Source organism: Manacus candei, unplaced genomic scaffold (genome assembly GCF_025592945.1).
Source record: "Manacus candei isolate 608988 ecotype Guabito, Panama unplaced genomic scaffold, ASM2559294v1 h1tg000057l, whole genome shotgun sequence".
Taxonomy (NCBI): domain Eukaryota; kingdom Metazoa; phylum Chordata; class Aves; order Passeriformes; family Pipridae; genus Manacus; species Manacus candei.
Genome location: NW_026138105.1, coordinates 12,049,552 through 12,076,618, shown reverse-complemented (window position 1 = coordinate 12,076,618; position 27,067 = coordinate 12,049,552). Strand labels below are relative to the sequence as shown.

The window sequence follows — 27,067 nt, the reverse complement described above, 5'->3', positions numbered from 1 at the left end:
AGCTGTTGAAAGGGTTTAGATGATGGTGAAGTGATGACTTGCCAGGAAAAAGCTGCTCTGAAGTTCCACTCATGAGGTTTATTGTTCAGCCATTCAATGCACAAGTGACTTTGGGATTGATGATGAGGGTTTAGATGTGTCCTGTACCTGCTTAATAGGAAAGATATTTTAATCTGTTGCAGTGATTTTTTCCTTAAATTTTTTCCACAGCATCATATAGCATTTCCTAGGCTCCTCTTCTCCACTTACTCTCTTATTTCCATGTGATCCCTGATCTGGAGTGATCTGTCTGACTTTGCCTTGACCGCTGAAAGACTGAGCATGTGTTGTTGGGTCATCTCAGGTTCTCTCCCTCCTTGTACATTGAAATGAGACTTGTTTCTGCCTTGAGTGATCTGCTTCAGGATGGGGGAATGTGAATGGAATGAAACCTCTGTTTCCTTGATGGAAATCTGTCCTGGCAGAAGGAGCTGGTGCTGCTCCTCAGAGCAGGCTCTGTGCCGGCTGCTCCAGTGCCGGAGCTTGGGGTCTGCTGTGTGAGCTAAGCTGCTTTAGCAGTCCCTCTCTAACATGGCACATTGTCAAGACTTGAAAAACGCGCCTCTCTTGTTTCCAGCACAGGTATTTCACAAAGGCCTAAGTTGAAAAAGCCCAAAGTCTTAAACCGATAATGTTTATTAGGTTTTCTGTGCACCTGGGTGTGTTTCTTTCAAGTGGTGAAAAATTGGGGGAAAGAGACTGAAGCTACAGATAAAAGCATAGAGCCCTCTAATCTATGCTTTTAAATATTTGTCACTGACAGTTTAAAGACAAGTATTTACATTGTGGGGACTTACTGTGTATAAATATTGATGAAACACTTGTGTGTTTTTACTGTCCAGTAATGTGATGATAATTTTTCAATGAACCCTCAGCCTAAGAGTTGGTGAACAATTTACTTTGCTTTTGTTTTGTCTTTAGGAGATTCAGTTTTAGAAGTGTGTGAAGGCTGTTACCACTTAGAATACTCGAACTAGACACCAGGTAAGTTCTGGATTTCTTTATTTCTTGTAGCTTCTCATTTAAATGCAAAATATCGCTGAGGAAACAAAGTTCAAAGTTTCCTATAGAAATCTCTTAGTACCTCAGGAAGCCAAACCTAAAACACCTCATATTTTTAGTGGTAACACAATCTTGTATATGCTTCTCTCCTCTCCCCTTTACAAATGTTTTTTTTCACTCTTGAAAAATACCAGATTGTGAGAACGACTCTAAATGACTCTGAGACAGATGGACAGGATGTGGAGGCCAGTGGTGCTTTTTCCTTTTTTGTGATAAATCAATATTTACTGAAGTGTTCTCTGGCTCAGTGTTTTTATTTAGAATTTTACTAATGAATGCTGGTTGAGATAGAATAATTCAGTTAAAGATTAATGCCGGTAGTTAATTTTCTGCTCTGCAAATCTTTGAAAAGCTGGAATCACAACTTTAACTGACATTATATTTTACCACATAGTCAGTTAGCAGCAAGGCTTTGTGGAATACAAATCTTTCCTAAAATACTCCAGTGCTTCCTAAAGTTCTAAAATAAAGCATCAACTAGACATAATTTTTGTAAGAGCTGGCAAAACATTGTTTCCAAGCTGGACTCTTTAATCATCTACTGATATGCTCTTAAAGCTGTAATTGCAGAGGGTTTGACAGCATTACTGGTAGTTTGTGTTACAGACACGTGCAGGGCTGAAAAGCCACCTCCTCCTGCCCAGCACTCCCAGCAGGGCTTTGAGTCTGTGTCATTTCTCCTGCTTCTTATATGTCCCTTTTGGGGATTTCTTTATTCTCCATGTTACTGGTGATGTTTTGGAAGACTGGGAGGCTGTTTTGTTCTGGGTTCAACCAAACTCCTTTGCAAAGGAGAATATCCATTAACGTTAATGACCTCCCCTTATCCTGTGTCCAGTGGGTGAGTATCACTTACCTTGTCAGGAGGAGGTGGATTTTCTCCTTTACAGTGGGATTTCACTTTCTGGAACAGCTGTTGACAGCCAGATTCCCCACACTGAGGATAGTTCACTGCAATGCTGTGAGCAGCACATGTGTACAGGTCTGTGCATTGGCACAGACATTCATGGTGTGATTTTATTTGGTTTTTTAGGAATTTAGACTGATGAATATACAGACATTAAAAAAATTAGAATTCTGGTGAAGAGTGTGCACCAATGTCCTGCTCTAGTAGTATTTTTAAAGTTCACATTGTTTGGTTTCCTCTGCCCCTTCTGATTTTGATCAGTGGAGCTGAGCAGCCACAACTCCTTCCTGAAGCAGTCATTCCTCCAGCGAGGAAATTCAAGGGAGCTGCTGTGCCTGTGTGACTTACACGTGTGGAGGTGGGAAAAGTGGTATTTCAGGCAATGTGGTACTTCACAGTTTCCAGAGGTTTGTTGCTCAATGCTTCAGCCTCGGAGTGAAATGAGAAGTACTGCTGTTAGTCTGCTTCCAGAGGCTAATGGCACTGAAATATTGTGGATGTTGTTCATGGAATTAGCCCTCCATCCCTTCATTTCAGGGTAGTTCTTCCTAGCAGAGATTTAACAGTGGCTGTTCGGTGTTGTTTCAAGCAAATTCTCCCTTGAGTGACCAGTGCTGGTACCTCCACCCACAGCCCTGTTGCACAGCTCCACATGTTTTCTTGGAAAAATTGATATCCCCCTTGCTGCCCCCTTCCAGTGAAATTCTTTGCAGCATCTTGTAGCAGGTCAGGTGGAGTTTGTCCTCCCTCTCTTCTTCTGGCCACTGGATCTGTTGTCACCCTTTTCAGTGCAGGCATTCTTTGGGATGCTCTGTGAGTATTTAATTCCCTAAACTGGTAGAGAACTGTTCATTTTTTTTTCTTGGCTGTAGTAACACTTTGCCATTTTAATGAGTTAAATACAACTTCCAAAAGAGTCAGCAGTCTTGGCAGAAACTAAAGTATTACTGGTTTCATGAACCTTGATGGGATTCTTTTGGGAAGCTGAAAAGAAAATTAGTCTTTGTAAGATTGAACTGACATAGATGTATTTAGAATGTTAAGGCTGGCTTCCATAAAAACCTCTCAGGTTTAACCTGAGTCTTCTCAGTGAGGTAGTACCAGTTATATTTACCTGGTCCTGCTGTGGAAGCAGCTGCCTGTTGTGGTAAAGCTGACTAAGGCAGGATATTTTGGTACACAGATAGTTAAACACTCTGCTGGTTAATCCAGGAGATTACCTTTCTCCAGAGCCTTCCCAGAGAAGCCTCTTCAGGGCATCCAGCTTGGTTAGAATACAGAGCAGGGAGCAGATGGCTTCTTGCTGCTGAACACAACTGTTTTTAAAAACACAGGGCAGCTTTCAGGATTGTGAATTAGAGCCACGTGTGAAAACAGCAGGAGAGATGATACCCCGGTTTATGAAGCACTTGGAACTTAAATAACTTGCACCTTTATTGTCTGTTTCGTATTTAAAAAAGCCAAAGGTTGCATTCCTGGTAATAATACTCCTCTTTTCCCTTAAATAACAAGCTTCCCAGATGAATTCCCATCACCACCTTGTCCTCCACTCTCCTGCCAAGCTCGAGGTGTGCATTTCACACCAGTTTGGAGAAATAAGTGCTAACACCCCGTTACACCGAGCTGTGGATCCCCTGGACTGTTCAGATGGAAGCAATTAAGGATGCAGCAGTGTGGAATTGTCTTCCTGTGCCTGCAGACTGATAGATACCACCTGGGTCAAACTGAATTCATTTTTATTAAACAAATTTGCCCTAATTTAGCAGTGGAGATTTTGTTAATCGGAACAGGGTGTATGGCTGTGATCTGCAGCTTCTGTCACCAAGGGCATGTTGGATTGATGTTACAGGAAGCTTGTTGTGCTTAAACAGAGCTGCAGACTTTAAACAGCACAAATGCTGTAATGCCCTGGAAGCTCCCATTTGAAGCAATATCTTCTTTGGGAGGGCTAACTAACATGTAAGATTCCAATCAGGATGCTTTTTTCCCTTCCTTCCGACTTCAGAGGTCCCTGTCCAAGAGCAGTAGTGACAGACACTCCTTGACTGGGGGCTGCTGGTGGGGGAGTGGTGTGATGGAGCTGCAGAGAGGTGCCCAGGAGGGTGTGAAGTGATGGTCGTGGAGCAGCAGGAGCTGTGCAGGGGGCCAGGACAGCAGTGGGAGCAGGCTGGTGTGATTAGATAGATTACCAGAGAGATGTCAGGATCATCGGTCTTTGACCTCAGCTCCGGGATGGAGGGGGCTGGGAGGCTCCCAGTGGGAAAAGGCTGGCCTGGAGGGTTGTGCCTGCTGTGTGCCCGGGTGTGGGGTTTCATTCCTGAAATATGCTTTTCCTTTCACTGAATCAGATTATGCCTGAATAAGTGAGTTGTTTGTATTGTGTCTTGCAGCACTCAGTAATTTCCTCCCATACGGAGAACTTTTGGTACTGAACAGTGTCCTTGAAAAGAAAATTCTCTCCTTATCCACACATTCACCTTCCAGATTTGGGGTGCAGTTTGAATTCTTAGCCAGAGCATTAGAGTTTAGACCTTTTATTATCAATAGTAATAATTTATATCTTCCTATTAGGCTGGTTTGTATTAAACTTGGTAGAATTGCCAAAGACTTCTTGAAGGAGATTAGATGAGAATTTGGTTTAGGTGGTGTATTCCAGTTAAAACAACTGGATGTGGAGCAGAGTGTTAAATGAATGTGGAGTTGGAGAGGCCAAATGTGGGAGAGAATGAGCAGCAGGGTCTGAGCCGAACAAGACAGTGGTAACATGTCTGTCCACATCCTTGTCACCTGGTCACCCTTGTGTGGGTGGGACAATTCCCATCTGTTGGTAGAAGCAGAGCTGTGGTTCTGTGAGGTGTGAGGTCACAGCTCCACCCAGGCAGCACAGGGGGGGATGTCTGAGAGCGTTGCTTTCAGCCAGCCTTGGGAAAGCTGGAGTTATTAAGTTTGTTATATAAGACATAGGGTTAATTTAGCAAAGTCTGGTGCTTTAAATATCTTTTTCAAAGGCTGCATAATCTGGTGTAGGCTAATTGTAATGACATAATCCAAAAATAGCCAATAGTCTTTTCTTGGATGCTCATCCTGGCTGCAGTTCTGCAGCTAAAGAACAGCAAAGCTGATCTCCTCAGGATGGGAGGGGACATAACCAGATCTGTCCCTGCCATGGCACAGGGGACACCTCTGGGGTCTGCTGTGTTTGGATGTAGAGCAGGAGGTTAATCCATGTTCAAGTAGCATGGGTTTAACTAGAATGCATGTTAAATATTGGATCCTGAACTTTAAATTACAAGAGGGGAGATCTCCATCTGTCCTCATGGGATGCACAGGCCTGGGCACACTGGACTTGTCCTAAGGATTCTGTTTGACCTGGTGTCAGTGATAAGATGGGGGATTGGAGTTTGGGAGGTGTGGGGAGGTTTGGGTTTTTTTGTTAAAATCTAATTCATTGTTTTTGTAGATATTACCACAAATAATCTTCTTTCTTAATCTGAATATTAAGAAGTATCTTTAGGGATGTGTTATGCAGTACATAGCTATAGCTGTACCTCAGCTGTTGATTTGGGCTTTTTGGAAAGAAGAGTTGAATATACACAGTGTTGATTCGGGATGCCTGGTGTTGTGCTGAAAATGTAGTAGTTGTTTTCACTGGTAATTCACTGAGTTTTGTAACTTTTTACCTTCCACATGTGTGAAGAGCCATTCAGAGCACATTTAAACCTTATAAAAACTGAATTTTCACATGCAAACCCTGGTTTTAAGGATGTTTTGATTCATGAGATCTGTTTTATTCTTTGTTTAAGCATTTTTTAATCTTATTGTTTTGGCAGGGGCCGGTTCTCTCCTCAGGTTAGCACAAGATGGCAGACCAGAGGCAACGCTCGCTCTCTACCTCTGGGGAATCCCTATACCACGTGCTGGGGCTGGACAAAAATGCCACTTCAGATGATATCAAAAAGTCTTACAGGTAAAAGTTCGAGTTTTACACCTGTCCCAGTAGCACAGATGGCTTTATTTCAGTATTCAACAGATGGTCTATTTACACAGGGGCCTGAGCTGGTATATTTAGACCTTTTGCAAGAAAAATATGTTAGAAAAACAGGTGAAAACTTGGTTGCTTCTTGCAAAACTTGGCGTGAAAATGTGCTTAGGCTTTTAAATTTTTCCATCTAAATTCTCAATTTCCATCTAAATTTGTGAGCTAAATTCTCAAATATGCAGTGTCATTCTGAAAGGTCTGTTTAAAGTTGAATAGAATTTTAAGACAGTGTGGTCAGAGTTAAACTCTTCCTGTTAGGCAGCTTTGTGTCTGGTTTAGAGGGAGCACAGATAGGCAGAACTGCCTTTTTGTCCATCATTTCCACTCGAGTGAGGTATAGATTAAAGATGCAAATAAGGATGTAAACCGAGTAGCAACACTTACTTTTTCCTAAAATTCCTTTCAAAATTCCCTATTCTTTGTGGAGTTACTAGTTTAAAAGAGGATTTTTTTCTTTATTTCTTTTTGTAAAGAGTTGGACACATGAAATGGCTTCATATTGATCAGCTAATAACGGAAAAAGTGTTCTGCAACATCCTCCCTTTCCATATTCCCTGACCAAATAAAAACAACAAAAAAAAGAGTTCTGTAACATCCTTGCATTCCACATTCCCAAAAAATCTACTTAAATGCAATTGCTGCTCTGTGACAAGTGGCAATGTGGATGGAATTACACTAGGGGTCAGCATCACCTTTCCATGAGGATATTCTTTAGCAAAATTGTTTTCTTTGTCTTCAACTTTTACCAAAACTTCTTCCCTTTCAAAGTTACATTTGTAATACCAATGGCAACGACATAGTGAAGTCTAGGAATAAGCTGGGTCCCCAGATTCTCAAAAAATAGCTGTATGTTCCTAAAAATTTCAAGTGGAAGTTTGAATCAAGCAACTGGAAAATAATCTTACCTTCTTGGGGAAAAGACTGCAAGTTTTTCCTTTGGAGGAACAGCCCCACAAGGTCCTGGGGTGAACTGTAGCTGCTTCATACTTACCTGAACCTTCATCTCATCTTGTTTCCTCTGCTGCTCCTTTACAATCTTCAATCTGAACATCCTTTGCCGGCCTGGGGGCTCTGGGGTTTGTGTATGTGTAGGAAATGGGAAATGAAAATTATTTATCTATTGCAACCTGATTAAACCCTTTCCAGGTTTATAGAAGTTCCCTGTAATTATAAAAGCTGTGATTATTTCAGCCCTCCCTGAGGCTGGGGCACAAGTGGCAGCCATGGACGTTTTTCCCCTGAGCAGCATCGTGTGCAGTGGGACTGTTCCAGGGGCCATTCAGTTTTTCACATGCTGTGAGATACTTGCAGGCACATCCAAGGCACATCTTTATTTTATGTTCTGTCTAAACATTGCCCCACTGCAAAGCTGGTGTGGAATCCTCTGCAGGCTCCTCTTGTGTTTCTCAAAGGTGTGACTTTGTGGTACAAGAACCTTTTGTGGTGGAGAAGAGGCAGCCCAGAGTTCCGTGTCATTTTTGTACCGGGGAGCACATATTTTCTGTTTCTAAGGAGGTGCTTGCCCAGTAATTTCTGCTGGTTTCTGTAAATAGTCTGGGCCATGTGAGAACTAGCACATTTATCAATGCTTAATCTGATTTTTTTGTTAGTTGTAAGAGATCTGGCCTGATTAGGGGAGGTGTACGTTGTGATTTCCTGATATCTCGAAACTCCGAAGCGTTTTCTATTCTAGCAAACCTTGAACTGAAAAGTACTTTGTTCCTGCACAGGAATTGGTGAATTAACCACAAGTGATCGTCTGTTCTATTTTTGTGTTCAGACACTGCAGAAGCAGCAGTTCAGACACTGTTCAAGCAGCTTCTATTTACTCTTTGGTGCTATACCTTAGATTCGTGGTGTGGTTTTTTGCTGTAGCAGGAGCAAAACTTACTGGTGGAAATTGCTGGAGCTGAGGGTAAAAAAAAAAAAGCACAACTACTTTTCTTCAGTGTCTTTTTTTTTTTCTGTTGGATTTCTGAGGGTCAAATCCAACAGTCTGAAGTCAATCCTGTGAGCTAAGCTAGACACTGCTGTAGCCCTTTGTTGTCATCCAAGGAAGAATCATCAGGGAAGTTGAATCACAGATGAAGGAAACATGAAAGTCTCCCTTGCGTGGCAGGCTACGGAATTAAAAAAAAAACTAAATAAAAAAAAAAAAACAGGAACCCAAATCCCAGTTTTTAATCTATAACGATCTCTTTTTTTTTTTTTCCTTTCTGCAGGAAACTGGCATTGAAATATCATCCTGATAAAAACCCTGATAACCCAGAGGCGGCGGAAAAATTTAAAGAGATCAATAATGCCCACGCAATATTGACCGATGCCACAAAGAGGAACATTTACGATAAGTATGGGTCTCTGGGGCTCTATGTAGCAGAGCAGTTTGGTGAAGAAAATGTGAACACATACTTCGTGCTGTCCAGCTGGTGGGCAAAGGTAAATAAAAGGGCAGGGAAGTTATTCTGGGTTGGCACTGAAAGCTCTGTAAGAGCTCCATTTGATAACTGGTTTTGGTTTTTGGAAATTTGCTGTGTTTCTGACACCTGGTAATTAACCCTCTTCCTGCACTGTGATCTCTGGTTCAGAAGTGTTTTTCTATGATCTTTTGGTGATGCAGACCTAATACAAAGACTTATGTTACTAATTGAAGCTTCCATTCTTGTGGAATTAAAAGTGATGAGGATCTGGGGGGGTATTCTCTGGTAATATCTGCAAAATAGTTTTGCAAAATGAGTCCTGACTGTGAACTTGAGCTCACACAGGAGAAGTCTGCTTACATTTCATTGCATGGGTGCATTTTTCTACCCTTTGCCAGCATTGCCTCCCTCTCTTGATTCCCCTAAGTAAGGGAATAGTTATATCACTGTGCTGGTTTGATATCTGTAAAATCATTTTTTTCAAACAATTGTACAGTGACCTACAGGGAGACTTTAATTTAGCCCCGTTGTCACTGTGATAAGCACCCAGCAGACCTGGCTCTCTTGGAGCTGCCTTGCTCATACTGGGAGCATCAAACCTCAGTGCCCTGAGCTCCCAGCCACGTCCACAGCCTTGGGCTGGTCCAAGTCCCTGCTGAAGGTACATCATGACCTGTGCATCAGCCAGCACAGGTCAGTCTGTATCAGGGATATTAATGCAAGCTACAGTCTGTTCTGAACTGTTGTGCCTCTGGATTTTAATACAGATATAGTCTAAGACTGTATGTTCTTCCAGATGCAGCAGAATAAATAGTCCACTTAATCTAAATTGTAGGAATTCTTCAAGCAAACCAGGTTGTCAGTATTCACCTCCATGTAAAATGGGGAGAGCCATAGTTTTGCACATAGTTTTAAATCTTTCTTGTTGATGAGGTAATAAAGCTGTAGCTGGTGAGTTCTGTCTCTGCACTGCTGTGTTTTTGCTCTCTGGTTCCATATCCAAGTCTCACAGACTCCATGGTCACGGTGCAGTAGGCACAGGTTACGACTGTTTCTGTGTTTTCTATCCCTTGCAGGCCTTGTTTGTGTTCTGTGGGCTCATCACAGCCTGCTACTGCTGCTGCTGTCTGTGCTGCTGCTGTAATTGTTGCTGTGGGAAGTGTAAACCGAAACCTCCCGAAGGCGAAGAGCAGGAATACTATGTCTCACCAGAGGACTTGGAGGCACAGTTGCAGTCAGATGAAAGGGGTAGGTGAAAACTGCTGCTGCTGGATGTCTGAGATAAGCATCAGTCCCTGCCAGTCCCATCAGTGAGCTGGTGGAGGGATCAGCACAGGTCTTGGGGTGTGGGTGATGAGCAGGGAGTGTTTGTGGCACTATGTGGGTGACGCTGACACCGGATATAGAGTTGCTGAAAACTCCCAGAGGGTCTTCACTGAACTTGATGGGATCAACTTCAGAGCAGTCAGTGACCATCATTCATCTTCCTTCCACATCTCTGGGGGTAACATATGGGCCAGATGTGTGATTGTAGAAAGGGGCTCTTGTACCCCAAAGGTTGGGGGCGTCAAGGCAGCTCGAACTGCATCAGGAGTTGGCACTGCTGCCCCGGTAGCTCTGTCTGACACTGTTCAGGTATAAAGCTCTTTCTGTATAATTAAACCAATAGTTAAAAAAAATTGTAGAGCCTTGTGTAAGCTCTGATGACATTTTTAATGGGCACTGCTGAAGGTGGGTGAGGGTCAGCTGCCCTTACAGGGAGAAGGAAATATGATAAATATTACACATGTAGACTTGAGTCGAACGCTGTGTGTGCACTGAAAATCAGGGAATTAACATCACACTCTCAGAGCAGCGTGAAACTGTGTTATCAGAGCGTTGCAGGGAGATGTGACTTGTGCTTACCAAAACATACAGTGCTGTGTTTGTTCCTTGGTGTCCTAAGCCTTTTGTCTTCCCTTTTCAGAGGCCTCAGACGCACCTATTGTGATACAGCCAGCATCAGCCACAGAGACAACCCAGCTCACAGCTGACTCTCACCCCAGCTACCACACTGATGGATTTAATTAAGTTAAGGAAACACTGTCATTAGAATGGATAAAAAAAAAAAAATAAATACATGGCCAACTCAACACTAGAATCATGAACATTAGAAGTAGAGAATGGGGAGGGGGAATAATTCTGCCACAGTAAGAAGGCAGCTTTCCAACCTGCCGAAAATATTTTGTAATCCCTTCAGCCTTTTGTCACCTTTCAGTGTCGTATCTCGATGATACGTGAAGTGCTGTAGCATGCAGTATTTAAAGCAGTTTAGCTACGGTCTTATTTGTTTTCCTTTCTTTTGGTTTTTATTTCCCTGTTTGTTTTTTTTTTTGTATAGCATGTATGGAGTTATGTTCAATGTCTGTGGTGTAAAGTATTGAGTTGTCACAATATCAGTGCGATGGAGACATTCTGCATTTTAAGCAGCAGTACTGGCCTAAAAATTAGGTTCAAAAACCGTCACAGAAGTCACTGTTCTTCTGTACAGCTGAGCTCTCAAAGACCTTTAAAAGTTGAGGATTTTCATTTGAGTGCAACAAACCGAGTCTTTCATTCCTCCTATTCCTGCGTTTTTATCTAAGCAAGTTTACAAAGCCAAGAACCAAAAAATGCCAGTCCTGCAGAGCTGGAGTCCTCTCTAATGCTGGTTTTCAGCTTAAATAAATCTACCTTGAAACATAAAAAGGGAGAGATGCCAATCTTTGAACAGTAAATTGAACAGCTCACTGTGCGTGAGGCGATCTCCAGTGACAATGGAACCAAAACCAACTGGGAATGGGCTCCTGTGGTGGTGGCAGTGAGATTTTAACTCCAAGCACAATTCTGTTTTGGTTTGAGTTCAGTTGTTTTCCTGAAATGCTAAAGACCAAATAGTGCAGCTTTGTTTCTGAATGCATGAGAATCTTAAAGTGAAACTGGTTGATTGGCTCTCACTGAGGAAGTGAGTAAAATGCAGGCAACATCAGAAGTGTTTTAAAAAATTGGTTTGTAAAAATTTGTTCTGATAATTTGAGATTTTAGTAGACAAATGGGGTATTACCTGTCTTTTTTTAAAGCTTTTGTAATACACTAACCCTTTAATTTTCTCATGAACGCCTTTGTGGAGTACTTAAATGGATTTTTAAGAACAAGCCACCTTTCTTTGTGTTTATATTGTATAATTTGCACATTGTCTTGCATTTAGATTTGTTTACACCAGTGTTTTTCTTTTCCTCAGAACAACTATGTGGAAACCACTGAAAGGTTTCCTGTTCTATTTTGAAACCAAATCAAGTCCAAATTCTACTCTAGTAAACCATGGTTTATTGAATTTAACTGTTAAAAAGGTATTTTAGGCAGCTGCTGAGTTGCTGGTGTATTTTGTTGTCAGTAATCCTGCTTTAGAGGATACAGAATCAGGATCTAGAACAGCTACAGAGAACCCACACTTGGCACTTTGAGCGGGTAATTACGGCCTCGTTAGTTTTTATCATTCTGCTTTTTATCACTCTGCTGTCCTTTGCACCCCCGTTTCTCTATTTTGTTTTTCCCCCTCTTTCTGTGGAGGGGCTGTTGGCACCTTCCCACTGTATCTGCTGCTCCAGGGGTTACCTGGGAGCAGCGTAAAGCTCTGTTGGTCTGTAGGAAAACCGCCAGGATAGGATGGGGACTCTCCTGCCAGAGAAGCATTTGGAATATATTTTCCCTCTGTCTTTGCGTGAGCAGCAGTGATGTAACACATAAAATCCACCGTGAAACCCTGTTAAACAAGCTGGATAGGAGAAAATGTTCTTAACACGGTCTCAGTGCTCAGTGAGGGATGTTTGCACACTCAGACTTCGCTGTGGCTGCTGGTAGAAGCACGTTTGCCTGCATGGGAGCTTGGTGCAGATCAACATGCTTTTGGTACTACATCAGGCCCCCAAAATTCCAGAAAAACCCCATGACTTCTAACTAATGGCTTGATTTCAGTAGCACACTCCTTAAGTCATTTCTTCCTTGCCTGAGGTCCTTTTAGACCTGAAATGTGGTAGTTTACTGCAAGATACTTTTAACTTTTTCTGTCTTAGGTGGCCTTGAGGACATTTGAGTATGATTTGGCTTGAGGTCCTTATTTAATTAATGTCTTTGTTTGACCCCATGGAAGGAAAAGCAGATTTTAGGCTTACACCCAACTTTTGATGGTCCTTGTAGATTTTGCCTGAAGCCTGTTCTTGATGTAGAATCGCAGGCTGGAATATGCTTGGATATCTGTAGGCTTTGTCCCTAAACACTCGCTGGTTAAAATCGCCCTTGACCGTGCAAATTGTGTTCTTGGTAAAAAAAACTAAGGTGTTGGGGATTTTTGGCTTTGTAAATGAGTGTGGCTGATTGGAGAGAGCTGGTGAATGGGGAAGGGAGTTACAGTCCCTGTCCCCGCGTTCCTCTCGGTGGTAACACAAAGCTGGTTGTTGTGGAGCAGCTTTGCCCCACCTGCTGGGGGCTGGTTGTTGCTGTTAATTTGGAATAATCCTCTTATTTCTTAACCCCTCTGGGCTGTTTCCATTGTGGCTCCAAGGAGGTGTGGGATACACCTGGAGTCGCTCTGCAGGCTCCTGATGAACCAAAGTGTGGGCAGCACAAGTGTGAGGACCAGAGGCAGCACCATTATCCATGGGGAAAGATGACATCCAAGATAAATCTACAGTTTTAGTTCTTTGCTTAGCAAGGGATGAGTTTGGAGAGAGACTGCTTTCCTGTCAGTTGTCTGTGGGTGGTGTGTGAACAGGAAATTAGTCTGTTACGTGCCAGAGTGATGTTAGATGCTCCAAGGGAAACTACTCTAAGATCCCATTTACAGAGAATGATGGAAAAACATAATTCTACATGAATATTCATGTTTTTTGAAGCTGTTTAAAGTTCGCCAGTGTTACTGTCTAATCTCTTGACTTTAGGATTGTTGTGTATTAATGAAGTTCTTGAACTCTGTAAGGAAGCGATTTAAACATTCCTCCTTTAAAGCCAAAATCATGTAATTGGAAGATAAGTAGATTAATGCCCACTTTTCCCCTCTTGGAGGGAAGGTACAAGAGTACCCTGGGCTCTAACATGAGTTACACTTAAAAATGACCAAGTGGAATCCTAGTAAATGTAAAGTTATATTGGGAATCGTGTTTTAAAATCTGGTGGAGTAGCTCAGACAGGAGGTCTGAGCTTGGGCAGGTGGAGCTGCAGTGTCCCAGCACTGCGTCCCTGACCTGGCTTAGTGCAGAATGTTTCCCTCCAAAATCAAACCTGAGCACTGTCCATCTCTGTCCAACATCTTGCCAGAATCAAAACTTGAGCTTGGATTTTATTTATTTATTTGTTTCTTTAAAGTTGTATCATTTGTACGAGTTGCCTGAGCCCTCCGTTTTCAGTCGTTCCACCAGCTCCGTCCAGCTCCTCCAACCTCTCCAGCACTGATTTCCTTAGCACTTGTAGCTCCATCAGGATGAATCCTATCTGGAGAGCTGGTGTTCAGGACCACTGACTTTATCCTTGAGCTGTGTTGCATGGAGAGTCATTCCTAGCTTAGGCTGAGGAGGGAAAGCTGCTGCCGAGAGCACTCGGGTGCTGTCTGTCCCTCCCGGTGTGTGGAACTGCTGGAGAAGGAGGTGCTGGATCTGCCCTGCCCGTCCTCCCTGGGGATGGGGGCATCCCCAATGCACTGTACTGGAGGGGCATTGCAGCCCTTAAATGCCAGTCTCATTTTGTTAGTGATTTTTGTAGGAAACTCTTAAATATTTATCTGTATATAAATTTATGTAAGCCTCAGTGGCGTCCCGTAGGGTGTCGGTTTCTGCTGGTCCCATGCAGTGACGTTTTAGAGAAATGTTCCCTTTTTAGTCTTCTTTTTAGATTTGTAAGCTTTTTAAACTGCTTTAGATATTAGCACTCCTAGTGTTCTTACAGTGGGATGCTCTTGGAGGTTTGGAGGAGCAGAACTGAGGAGTGCTTGGGCACAGAAACACCCAGTCCTGCAGCAGGGCTGCGGTCAGGGCAGTGCAACTCTCCAACCCCCATCCTGTCAGCCTGGAAACACCCTCACACAGGTGTAACCAGGGCAGGAGCCTGATGGAAAAGCTATTCCTGTCCCATCCACGAGACGATTGTGTGGTGTGGCGGGACACCAGTGCACTTTGGGGGGCTGTACCAGGGCGTTTGTACCACACACACTCCGTGAGAGAGGCACCTGCTTCTCTCACCTACTTTGTGCCCTTCGTCTGTCCCTGTGCCCTTCAGTCTTTTGCCATTTCTGGATAATTTAGGAGATTTGTGCTGCAGGTTTTTTGTACCCAGTGTACCTGTATCTTGGCATCATGTTTAACAGGTGACCCCAGCAGGGTGGTCAGGGCGGCGTTTGCAGCCCCCACCTCGTGTTAATAATTCCGGATGGTGTTTAAATGCGCGTTAATCTCGGAGCACTGAGCTGTAACCCCCCAGTACTCGTGTTTGTAGTGTCAGGTTGGTATAAACTTCACATGCTTCATCATCTGGTGCCGCTTCTCTGTGTTCTAGTGGAAATCATCTAGTTTGTAGTGTCTCATTGCACCAACAGCTGCTTAAAATCTCTCAAAAGAATCATAACCGGTAGCTCACCAGGTGGCAGGAAATTTGTCAGTGTTCAGCTCCCACAAGATCCATTGTCTGCTCCATGAACTGCCTTGGGAGACTTACTGGGACTATCTGGGACTCGGCAAGACTGCAATTCCCGTGTCCTTCTAAGAAGATGCTTTCTTTACGAGGAGAAGCCGCGGGAAGGAACCTGGCTGTCCTTGATGTTTGCACAAGCCAAATGCCAGAAATCTGGAAGACAAACTTTCATTATGCCAATGTTACATGCACAGTTGATTTTGGTATTAAAAGGATAGATGCTGGAAATTTCTGGTGGTTATATATATATATATATATATATATATATGTATATGTATAGAGGAAGCTCTTATATAAACTGGCTGTTCATTCCCGAGTGCCATTGTCTTCTCTGCTCCGTCTCCCCACAGCCAGCCCTGTGGGTGTGCTCTTGCAGTCTGTGAGCGGTTGCTTGTCAAACCATTCCAAAAATTTAAGAATCTGCTTGAATTCCATGAGCTGCCCCTTGTCCTGGCCCCCTTTGCCATCTCCAGCTTTCCTTTGGAGGAGAGAAGGGAGACCTGGCAGAGGGCACAGGGGCAGCTCTGGAGTGACTTGGACTCGTGCAGCTGGTCCGTGGGGTGTTCAGATGTGGTCGATGTGCTCATCACTGGAGCTGTGATAGAACACATTGATTTGGGGTTTTTCCCTAGTTTTCACCACGTTGGACTCCCCGGAGCGGGGCTGGGTGAGCTCACAGAGCAAGGTCCACCCTGTGCTGAGGGCTGTGGGCTGCAGCATCACGCGTGTGTATGTATGTATATATGCACATATGTATATATTTATACAACAGGTGTGCACCTAGGACTTGCTGCTGGTTTTAATTTGGTGATAAAAATGTGAAATTTGGCTCAAAGTACTGCTCTGAACTCAGCCAGACAAGTGGAAGGTGTGTTCCTCTTTTGTGCTTCTTTCCTCTCAGCTGCAGGGAAACCCAAACCAGACCCATAGGGTCAAGGGACTGCTGAGGACACGGAGCCTGTTGTATAAATAAATGGGTCACACAAGTGGGAGAAGCACCTTCTGCTCCCCACGCTCTGCTCGGGTGAGTTCCCACGTGAGCAGTGTGGTGTGTTTGCACGGCCGGGCACAGTCCCTCCGCTTGCACGTTGGTTCCATAAGGACTTGGAGTTACTGAAATTCCTAAACCTGAAGCTGGCAGTGATCCATGTGAAGGCACAACAGTTGTGGCCAATGTACCTGTGAGTCCCACCACATCCCCTCTACACATGCTGGGTGGAGCTGCTGCCGCCCTCCTCCTCCTCCTCCTCCTCAGGCCGTTCCTTCCAGGGGCTGTTCCTGACATGCAGCACACCGGGGGTTCCTGCTTCACAGCAGAAATGGGGGAATACTGGGGAGATTTTTACTGCTGGCACCTCTGAAGTTCTGTTTGTGTCCATCATGGTTGATGAACTCCGAGTTTGCCAATTCCAAACGCGCTGTTTCCTTGCTGGATGCTGAGCCAGTCGCTGTCATTCCTTCCTCCCTCTCATCCCACTGTCGCCCGCCAGGCTGGGGCGGGGTGTGGATGGGTTGGTTGGTGTCACTGCTGACATCCCAGGCGGTTTATGTTCATTTTGCATGTGAGCAAGGCCCTGAACTGTGTAATTCCTCATGGGGTTTGGTTGTCCCGGCCTCCTTAGGAAGCCGGCGGGAGCTGAGGGCGCCGGGAGAGGCGCGTCTGCGTTTGCACTGCACTTCAACTCGGGTGGGGGGTGGGGGTAGGGGGAGCCCATCTTTAAAAAAGGAAAAAATAGTAAAAAAAAAAAAAAAACAACAAACAAAAAACCCAAACCCACCACAATCGAAGTATAAATGCATCTGAGAAGCAATTATAATATAGACATATATCTATTTTGTTATGTTACTAAAGGACCATACTTTGAGTTGTCTGTAAGTAGACGTGGCTGTCTGAACTTTGTGGATTGTAACACTCGATACTACTGAGCTCCTGTACATACCCGCAGCGACGGCAGAAGGAATTATTTTCTGTTTTAGCATGGTAATTTGTGTCTTGTATGTCCGAATATAAACTAAAATAAAGATTGCTAAGTTATCGGAAACCACTGTTGTAAAATAAATGTTTTCAATGCAGAAATGCCCACCGGCTTTTTCTTTCCACATTTGCACCCTGGAAGTTGGTGCGAGAGGGAGGGACTGTGGGACACGGAGGGGCTGGAGGGGAGAGGGGAGAGGTCACCTGTCCCCGGGATGGGCACACTGTGTGGGGTTGGGTGCAGAGTCCCTGGGGCAGGGAGTGTAGTTGCTCCCCTCTGCCCCTCCTGCACCTGCCATAGGGTCCCAGCTGGTTCTGAGCCTTAAAAGCCAAAGATCTTCATGTGGTGCAAGAGTCTGGCAGGTATTTGGGGTATAAGTGCAGGTTAGAGTTGTCAGGTGGGGTGGGAAATTGTTTCAGGGCTGGGGGTGGGAGATGTCTGACTGACTGTGGTAAAAATACCCTTTTTTGGAGAAGCTCAGGTTATTGGACAGTGGTTTTGCTCCTGGTGTCGCCAGCAGAGAGACTGAAGCAAAGACGAGCAGAAGATGTGCTGAGGGTGCTACAAGACTGATGGAAGCCAAGGTGGGAGCCAAGGCAGCACAGACTCATCCAGCCACCCAGGCCTGGGGGAATGCAGGGCTGCTCCTGCTGGGGGTGGCACCAGCATCTGTTCTGACCTGCACAGCTTCACTACGATCGTTCATTTTGGAAAGATGAGTTCCATGTTTGATGGAGGTGAGCAAAAAATCATCCTGTTTAAGTTTGGGGTTGTCTGGTCGGATGGGTCTAGTGGAGGGTTCCATGGCAGGGTGATGGAATGAGATGAGCTTTAAGGTTCTTTCCAACCCAAACCATTCTGGAATTCTGTGACGTGCTCTTGGGGATCACGGGAGCAAAATTTCGCCTGGAGGTGCTAAGGAAGTGCATGATGCAGTGGGTGGAGGATGCTGGAGCGGTCCAGCCAGTGTTTGGCTCATTGGCTGTGAGCTGCTGTGGCCTCACTTGGAAAAGGTGCTGGGGCAGAGCAGCCCCTCTGGAGAGGCAGGTGTGGGGTGCAGGGTCAGGCCAGGTTTGTGTCACAAAGCCAAGCCCAAGCTGCTCAACTTAGGCATGTGCTCCTTCCCGCTTCCCTGTGCTCCCATCTTGGCATGGTCTGATCCTTATCATGATTTCTGTCCTAACCCCACAAGTCTCCACTCCCTCACTGTCCCCTCTCCAATACCCCCAGGGTATTGGAGGTCCTGTGCATCCCTGTGCCCACCCCAGTAAGTCAGCCAGGGCTGGGATGGCCGAGCTGGCCGTGGAGAGGGGATGTCGAGCTACCCCCTGTTTGCAGAGGGCCCCAGGACACTTTCCCTCCTTCCACAGTGACAGTCAGTGCCTGGGAGCCCTCCCAGACCCCCTTCAGCCGCGTTGTGCCCAGCAGCAGACCCTGCACAGGCTGGGGTGGGAACAGCCGTTCCGAGCACGGGGCTGTGATTGCGGGAGGGGGATTGAGCCGCCGGGGAGGGGTGTGTGTGTCCGTGCCCCAGAGAGGACACAGAGTGGGGAGGGAGGGGACAAGGACCCCTTGGGGGGCCTGCAGTGCTCTTGCTGCCGATGCTTTACATGAATGCTCATCTTCCTCTGAGTGCTGCCAACCTCAAACCTTGTCCCAAATTCCCAGCTGCGACACGGCAAGGTGCAGACTTGCTGCGAAGCCGGGAAGCGGCGGCTCTCTGAGCCGTTCACAGGTATACTGGAGGAGGAGAAGCCCTGGCTGGGTCCCGGGGTGCAGCTCCCAGCCGGGGAGGCACAAGCCGCACCGCTCGGAGCTCTTTATGCTGTTGCTTTTCACCCAGGGATACATCTGGGATTGCTCCGGTGTTTGGGGGGAGACCTGGTTTGGTGATAGGTTCATGACGGGAGGAGGATGCATAAAAGTACAACAGCAGGGCAGGTACGAGGGTGACTTTAATGCACAACAGTGACACGCGGGACGCAGTGACAGGGACCCTGCCAGGCAAGGCGGGGGCTCCCTGGGCCCGGCTGCAGCCCCCGGCATTCCCCCCGTTCTCCGCTGTGCCGTGGCGTCTCGCTGTGGGGTCGATCTCCTTCATTCCCCCCCTTCAGCGACCGTCCCTCATTTTCCTATACTCTGCAGCAAGAGCTTATTGCTGAGTGCCTTCTGGGCCAGTCTCTCCTCCCGGGACATCTCCAGGAACTCGCGCAGGAGGTGGAAGGTGAGATCCAACGAGTTGGGTTTGCCGTCTCGCCTCTTGCCGGTTTGCAGCGCCCGCGGGGCTCGGGGGGCCGGGGTGGGCTCTGCCCCGTGGAGCTGACACAGTCTTTGGGGCAGGGGATGGGCGGCAGGGACCGAGGGTCGCGGGGCGCCCATCCAGGGCTCCCAGGTGGCTTGGGGGGCCAGGGTGAGCCTGCGGGATGGACCCCGGGGCCACTGCAGGGGTGAGCAGGTCTCCGAGGGCAGGAAGAGCAGGACGAGGACGGAGGCAGCCGAAATCATCCTGACCCGCATCGCAGCCACTCCGGGGCCAGATGCCTGTAAGGCCAGCCCCCCCACACCCCGGCCCCCCACATCCCCCTGCTGCGGTTAGGGGTCACTCCAGGGGCTTCACCCCATGGGGGACCCCCACCCCAGGGATGAGATCCCCTGGGGATGGAGCCCCCCGGGACGGGACCCCCACCCCCTCCGATGGGAACTCCGCCCCCCGTCGCTGGGACAGGATCCTTCTGGGGACAGGACCCCCCACGCAGGCTGGGGCCCACCCACCCTTTCTCCCGGGATGGGACACCCCTCCAGGCATGAGACACACGCGGCAGCTGGGATGGGACCCCCCAGGACCTGCGAACCCCCTGCGACGGGACACCCTCCCCCACCCCGGGATGGGACCGTCCTCTCCCCGGGACCGGACATTCCCGGGGTCGGGACCCTCCTCCTCGGGCCGGGGCTCCCGGGGCGGTGGCTGTCCCGGTTCCCGGTGCGTGTCTCACCGCTCTCCTCCGCTCCGCTCCTCCCGCAGGACGCGCCGCTCCGCGCCGCCCGCACCGCGTTATATAGGGGCGGTGGGAGCCACGTGATGGGAGCGGGGCCGGGATCTGTCCGCGGTGCTGAACGGGGGGACAGCCGGTGGGACACGGGGGGCAGTCGGGCATGCGGGGGGTGGAGGGGCGGAGAGTCTGGAGGAGCACTTGGGGGTACACAGGAGTGCGTGGGGGTGAGAGTCTGGGGGGACACGGGGATACGTGGGATGAAAGAGAGGGAGAGTCTGGGAAGGGGACACGGGTGTTCATGGGCGTGTGAGTCTGGGGGTGCGTGGGGTGATTGTTTTGGGGGGCCGTGCGGGTGTGTGGGGTGTGCATGCAAGAGGGTACAAATGGTCTGAGGGGTGTTGCTGTGCGTGTCGGCGGTGGGGGGGGTTCAGGAGGTGGGAGGGGAGCCCGGGGGCGTGGGAGAGGTGAGGGGTTATGTGTGTGAGTACATGTGTGTGCATGACAGGCCCTCTGTGTGCGACAGGGGCGACTGGGGGTGCAGCAGGACCAGCTGGCTGAGCCCCACGCTCCCACATCGCACCAGGATGTGTTTCCTGGCACTTGGGCCCTGGACACCCCCATGGAGACCCCTGGTCCCCTCAGAGTCACGTGTGCCCACGGCAGAGGGGCACACTGGGGCACAGCAGTGTGTGTGAGCTCGACCTTGAGCTCTACAGCCTTTCATGTCGCAGGAAAGTTTTCCTGATGGCTCCTCTGGCAGTTGTTTGGGAAAGGCAGCTCTGACTCCTTCCCGGCTCCTCCCAGTGATCCCTCTCCGGCTCTCACACGGATGAAAACTTCACTGCAGAAGTGAAATGCACTTCTGGAGCACAATTGCCCCTCTTTGGCACAGTACAAAGGCATGTTCTTCCCCTGGCCTGATCCCATCACAGACACACACTTTGGGATGCCTCCCAGAATCCAAGGGAACTACACAAGGGATTCATTTGCCTTTCCCTCCCTCCCTGACGGCACCTCCATCACCTGGCCCTTGGAGCTCAGAAATCACTTCTCTTTGCAGAAGCACTGCTGTATCTAAAATTAAAATCCCCTCATGAGGAACAAACATTTCAAGAGAAGGGGAAAAACCAAACAAACCCACATTAAGTAGAACTTGAATGAATGGCAAGAACCCCCCCATCCTTCTCCATGGCAGGAGCCACCCAAAAAAACAAGGGCTCTGCCACGTTCTGAGGGTCACTGGGAAGGGCTCAGGGGCTCTGTGGATGTGACAAGTGGGGGGGTCTCCTGTGCCCCCCCAATTGCAGAATAACTCCAGCAGCAGCAGAGCGAGCACTGGGAGGGAAGGGGGTGGGGGAGCAGCTGCCTCCCGCTGGCTTTGTGAGCTTTGTGAGCTTTGTCAGTCCTTTTCTTCACTGAATCATTGAGATCCGCTGTCATTTCCAGTGTTCCACCTGAGCCCGCTTCTCCCCCCTGTCCCCCACACCTGACCCCGTGCTGGCCCCCACCCTGACACCGGTGCTGAGCCTGGCCCTGCTCTCCTGCCAGGGGCCCTGCCTGCAGCTCCCAGGGCATCCCCCAGACCCGCTGGGGGCTGAGGGCAAATGAGACCCCCAAAATCCCAGGAGGAGAAGGAACTCCAGGAGAAGGCTCTGCCAGCAGCTGGATCCCAGTGCAGGGGAATGGAGCTGCCTTCCCTGTGCTACCCAGCTGCTCATGGGGGCTCCTGGAATGGTTTTGAATCACCTTGAAGTCAGGTCAGGACTTGGTGGGTGCTGGTGCTCCCCTGCCTGGAATCACCCGTGGGGCTTTGGGGGCCACCTTGGTTTGAAAGGAGTGAGCCAGTGGCTGTAGGCAGGGATTGCTGCTCCTGCACTGGCATCCACATGGCCAGGAGCAGACACAGAGGGAGGCAGCTCAGTTCATCCCTTACCCCATGGCCTGCACTGGGGCTGGTAACTCTTCAGACCGTTTATCTTTAGGATTAGTCACTTCATTGTAGGAAAGACTGATTGCGACAAGTGTGTCTTGTACTCGTGTTTTATTTAGGAAACTCAGCTTGGAAAATTAAAAAAAAAAAAAAAGCTATATTTTTGTGCTCCCTTCATAAATTACTGACACATCCAGCACTGACAGGCCCTGTGTGCTGCCTGGGGATTCATTATCGTCACTTTTGGGGCTGTAACTGTCTCTTCCTCTAGTCAGGAGTGTGAGGGGCGACGTGTTAATGATGCTTTCAGGGATGCCAAACTCACCCCTGGGCTGTGCTCACTGGCGCACAGAGGCACAGATCGGGGTGGGAATCGAAGAGGTTCCTAATTAGGTATTTTTAATACTTGGAGCCTTCTCTCTCATGAACAGCAACTTGCACGTGGCAGCTGCTGTGTCACCGACTGTGACAGCTTTGGCACTAATGTGCGGCCGAGCTTCCAGCAGCTTCTCCTGAGGAACAGGTGGGATTTGCTGGCCACTTTCCTCCCTTTTCTCCCTGGGGAGCTGACACGAGCCCTGGTCCTTCCCCATCCTCACAGACAGCCGTGCCAGGGTGCAGATGAAGCTCTGGTGCCTCCCTGCTCCCTGCTGTGCTTCCACATGTGCTTCCCCATGAGCAGCCACGGGGCCGGTGGGGGCCGGCGCTGCCCGTCCCGCTCTGGAGAAGGCATCTCATGGGCTGACGAACCTGAGATTGACCCTGATGTTTCACCATTCTCAGGTTAGACAGTCCTCGAGGTGCCCCTCGCCGAGGCAGCCGCCAAACCCCCAGCCATGTGCCTTGTGCCCTGCACTGTGTGCTTGCCCAGACCTTCCAATCTCTGAGGGATTTAGAGGAGACAGCAGAGAAGCAGCCCCTTGACTCTGGTTTTATGGTGGTGTTATCTGTGGGACCTACCCAATCCTCCTCATATCGCCCCTCATGCTCCCATGGAATCATGGAATCACAGAACCCTTTGGGTTGGAAAAGCCCTTTAAGATCACTGAGTTCAACCATTCCCCCAGCACTGCCAAGCCCACCACTAAACCACATCCTAAAGTGCCACATCCACACTTTTAAATCCCTCTAGGGATGGCGACCCCACCACTGCTCTGGGCAGGTCCAGCCCTCTTCCAGTGTTGGACGACTGCTTTGGTGAAGAAATGTCTGTAATATCCAAGCTAAACCTTGGCAAGTGCAATTTAAGGCTGTTTCTTCTCGTCCTGTCACTTTTTTCCCTGGAGAAGGCACCGACCCCCACCTGGCTACAACCTCCTTTCAGGGAGTTGTATGGAAAAATGAGTGTTAAAAGCTCATCAATCAAAATGAGTGCACTAAGCAGAAAATCAAAAGGAAAGGTTTTCCCAGTTTGTCACTGACAAGCTACATGCAAGGAGTGAGCCAGCCTGGAAAGCTGTCAGCAAAAGACACAGAGGAAGGAAAACTGTGATCCATTTTCAGTCCCTTTCTAGATTTCTTGCTTCATTTGGGTCCTAACACCCATGTGTGTGGTGTACACTGAGCCAGATGCAGCTCTGGGTAACCCCCACAGTGCCAAGACTATTCAACGGAGTGACTCTGGATTTTCCTGGGAGCAAAGGGAAGAAAAATCTTTCTGGCAGGAGCACGAGTTTTGTGTGACTACAGCCCAGCTTTACCTTCTCCAGTACCTCCGCTGGAAATCTGAGTGGCTTTGGGGAGTTTTAAGCTTTGTATTATGGGCTTGGAAAGATGAAAAAGAAGAGGAAAAACCCAAATAGAATTAGTTTCTCAGAGCAAGGTGAAATTTTAGTGAGTTTGGGACAGAGAATAAGGTAGTGGCAGAATCCTCCCAACTGGCCCCAAGCAAACAGTGGAAAGTACTCTCCAAAATTATCGGGAATCATTTGAAGAAGGAGAAAAAGAAGGTTCAGGGCAGCGCCTGCCTTACCTGCGAACCCAGAACCAGCTCCCCTGCTCTGCTGCCAGCCTTGGCGCCTCTGGCTCACTCTGATCCCGCTGCCACCCCCCTGCTGGCTTTTATGGCCTTCCTTGTCACCCTGCTGAGCTGAGCTGGGCCACAGCGAGCTGCCACGCTCTCTGTTGGCTTCCTGTTTGCTCATCGAGTGACTGTGGTAAAATTTCCATTACACGCTGGACAGGCAGGGCGGCAGAGAGAAGTGAGGCAAAGAAAGAAACCCCAACACTACTCTGTGTTTTAGTGGTTCTCTTGACTCATTTGAAAATGAGAAAGTGCTGTTAGATGGAGAGGGAGGTGAGGAGGGATGCCCTGGGTGTGGGAGCTGCAGACCATCCTCCAATGCCCAGTCCGGCTGCTCTGGCTTCCCTCTCCCTATCCCTGAGGGGTGGAGAGGTCCTGCTCCTCAGTTCAACAAGAAGACTCTCCTTCCCACCCCACCCATCAAAAAAGTGTTTTCTAAATGCTGCTTCTCTGAACGCACTTACAAGGCAAAGCTCTATCCTGTCCTGACCAGGAGCTGTGGAGTTGTCTGCATCCCATTCCACCCTAAAGCCACTCCAGCTCAGACAGCAGATCCTCCAGTGTGGCCAAGCCCAGCAAGAGAGCAGATCTGGAGGGGAGCCATTTATTTTTATCTTTCGTTATCCTTGGTGTGTGCAGAAGAGTCATTTTGGCTGTAGAACAGAGGAGAGCGAAGAAAAAGGTGGAAAACTGCCTGCTGTGAAAATACGGGTGCTGTCAAAGGATCCAGGTCCATCTGAAGTGATGTCTCTTGGTCTGGAGGGGCACAACCCCATGGAAGAGGGTTAGAATGAGATGAGCTTAAAGGTCCCTTCCAACCCAAACCATTTTCAGATTTTGTGATTCAACAAATGTTAACTGGAAATTTGTTGTCATGGGGAGGGGCACCTTCTACTAGACCAGGTTGCCCTGAGCCCTGTCCAACCTGGCCTTGAACACTTCCAGGGATGGGACAGCCACAGCTTCTCTAGGTGACCTGTGTCAGTGCCTCACCACCTTCACAGGGAAGAAGGTCTTCCCCATATCCCACCTAACCCTGCCCTCTGTCAGTTTGGAGCTGTTCTCACTTGTCCTGTCACTCCAGGTCCTTGTCCAAAGGAACTGAGGTCAAATAAAGTCTTTTAAATGTCTTGGGTGTTTATAAATGCCTCTTTGGTGAGTGAGCTTGGCCAAGGATCTCTCTAAGCAGCAGACAGTATGAAGGTGCTGCTGAAAAATTTTCCAGTAGCACCAGGTAAACACGTTTGTGTGTAGCGTGTTGGATATATCAGCTTGCATGATCACTGTGCATGACACTCCTCATACAACAGCTTCAAAATACTCCGTTTTCCATCCCTGTTTCGATACTGACTTTTGAAAACCTGCCTCTGTGAGCAGAGCAGAGTGTTTGATGCCAACAGCCATTCTTTGCAGCAAGTCTTCTTGTCCATAATACATGGAAATTCTGCATTATTTTAACAATTGGCTAAGATTGTTTCCTACAGAGCTGTGGGCTGGAGATGCCAGGTCCAGAGAGCTGCAGCATGTTGCTCACGCAAACTCAGGCCAAGGAGGTGGCCTTGACCCCACAGCCCACTCCTGCAATGAATTGCCGAGTTCTCGGATGAGTATTGGGGTGAGCACCCAGGTGTCAGCCCACAAGTTTTGCCTCTTTCTGCCCAAATGAGAAACAAGCAGGTAACAAGTTCAAAAGGAAAATGAGTCGTTTCTTCTGACCCATTGATCCCTGGGCTTCTTTCCAGCCCCACCAAGCCCACAAGTGGAGCAGCTGCCAGCACTGAAGCTCCTTGTACGGTCACCTCGGGCAAGGAGAGATTTCATCTGTTTCAGAGAAAACTCAGCACATCTGCTGCAGAAAGAGAAAACAGAACCCGAAAGTCCTCTTCTCAGGTGTTCCTGCCTCGAAATGACTGTGGTTGCTCTTTGATGGTCAAGCAGACATTGTTCGCCTTTTTTGTCTGTTGGTTTTTTTTTTTTTTTTTTTTTTTTTTTTTTTTTTTTTTTTTTTGTTTGTTTGTTTGTTTGTTTGTTTTTTGTTGGTTTTTTTTGGTTTTTTTTTGTTTTTTTGTTTAACTGCTCGGATCTATTTTTGGTGATGAGGGGATGGTGCTCAAGAGGCTCTGCCATGGGTCAGACCAGTCAGGGTTTGGGTCACTCTGCATGCCAGGCAGGAAATCAAGCACAGGCAGTCCTGGTGCTGTCGAGAGTGGGGGTCCTGGTGGGGGATGTGGGACCCCAATGATGGCAGGGGGCTGCTGAGAGTGGGGGTCCTAGGTAGGACCCTAATGATGGTTGGGAGCTGCAGGTGTTGCTGAGAGCAGGGATCCTGCCATGGGAGGTGGGACCCCAGTGATGGCAGGGGGATGCATCTGAGCCCATGGTATCCTTGCGATAGCAATAAATCAAATACTTTCGGGCTTTATTTTTTTTTTCGGGCTGCTTTAATTGGACAGATGGAAGCATGGGTTGCAATGAGAAAAAAGGGATTTTTTTTCTTTTTTTTTTCAGCCCCTTTCCCAAGTGTCCCCATGTTATGAAGGAGGCAGTGGGGAGGGTGACCATGGTGTCCCTGTATGGTGTCCCTGTGTGCCACATGCTCCTGGTTGGGCTGGTCAGCAGCAGGTGGGATCTGGAGCGGTGTGTGTCTGTCCTGGTCAGGGTCTGTGGAGTGCTGGGCTTGGCTGGGCTCAAAACCCACCACGTTTGCCCTTTTTTCCACTTAAATCATAGCGTGACCCTTGCGAGGCGGTTTGGGCTGATGAGGAGCTGCATCCCCCACCCTGCTGTGGCACAGCCTCACGGCCTGTACTTCTCAGAACATCTTAGATCAATATCTTGGAAAAAAAAAAAAAAGAGCGCTTTTTGTTCTGTTTCACCGCCCCAGCCCATGGCCGGCATGGCCGGGGGTGGAACGCTGCCTCCAGCTGAGGGGGCAGCGAGGCACAGGTGGAGAGAGGGAGGGAGGGAGGGAGGGAGGGAGCCGCC

General features: G+C 48.1%; 2 protein-coding genes across 10 annotated transcripts in view; one reads left to right on the top strand and one right to left on the bottom strand.

Moving 5' to 3' along the window:
• DNAJC5 (DnaJ heat shock protein family (Hsp40) member C5) overlaps window positions 1-17,202 on the top strand; it is a 31,994-nt gene extending 14,792 nt beyond the window's left edge. For 8 of the 9 annotated variants that reach the window (XM_051802662.1, XM_051802660.1, XM_051802661.1 and 5 more), the window contains 5 exons: window positions 961-1,023; window positions 5,839-5,975; window positions 8,270-8,483; window positions 9,541-9,712; window positions 10,431-17,202. In XM_051802662.1, the coding sequence (XP_051658622.1) occupies window positions 5,869-5,975; window positions 8,270-8,483; window positions 9,541-9,712; window positions 10,431-10,534 (597 nt within the window). In that variant the 5' untranslated portion in view covers window positions 961-1,023; window positions 5,839-5,868 and the 3' untranslated portion in view covers window positions 10,535-17,202. Of the gene's footprint in view, window positions 1-960; window positions 1,024-4,932; window positions 4,953-5,838; window positions 5,976-8,269; window positions 8,484-9,540; window positions 9,713-10,430 lie in introns of those variants that run through there. The other variant, XM_051802667.1, reaches the window with a different exon arrangement.
• A 1,910-nt stretch (window positions 17,203-19,112) lies between these two features.
• LOC127477785 (translation initiation factor IF-2-like) lies at window positions 19,113-20,817 on the bottom strand. The gene is made up of 2 exons (XM_051802705.1): window positions 20,130-20,817; window positions 19,113-19,677 (listed from the first exon to the last, which is right to left on the bottom strand). Exons 1-2 carry the CDS (start codon window positions 20,748-20,750, stop codon window positions 19,261-19,263), a joined length of 1,038 nt encoding a protein of 345 aa, XP_051658665.1. The 5' UTR covers window positions 20,751-20,817; the 3' UTR covers window positions 19,113-19,260.
• Window positions 20,818-27,067: the final 6,250 nt, after the last annotated feature.

What these genes read in the sequence shown, in the direction of transcription:
- LOC127477785 (XM_051802705.1), bottom strand. Translation starts at nt 20,750, where the DNA reads ATGGGGGTGTCCAGGGCCCAAGTGCCAGGAAACACATCCTGGTGCGAT. An exon ending in GAGCGGAGCGGAGGAGAGCG is followed by an intron (nt 19,678 to 20,129) that starts GTGAGACACGCA and finishes CTGGCCTTACAG; the next exon opens with GCATCTGGCCCCGGAGTGGC.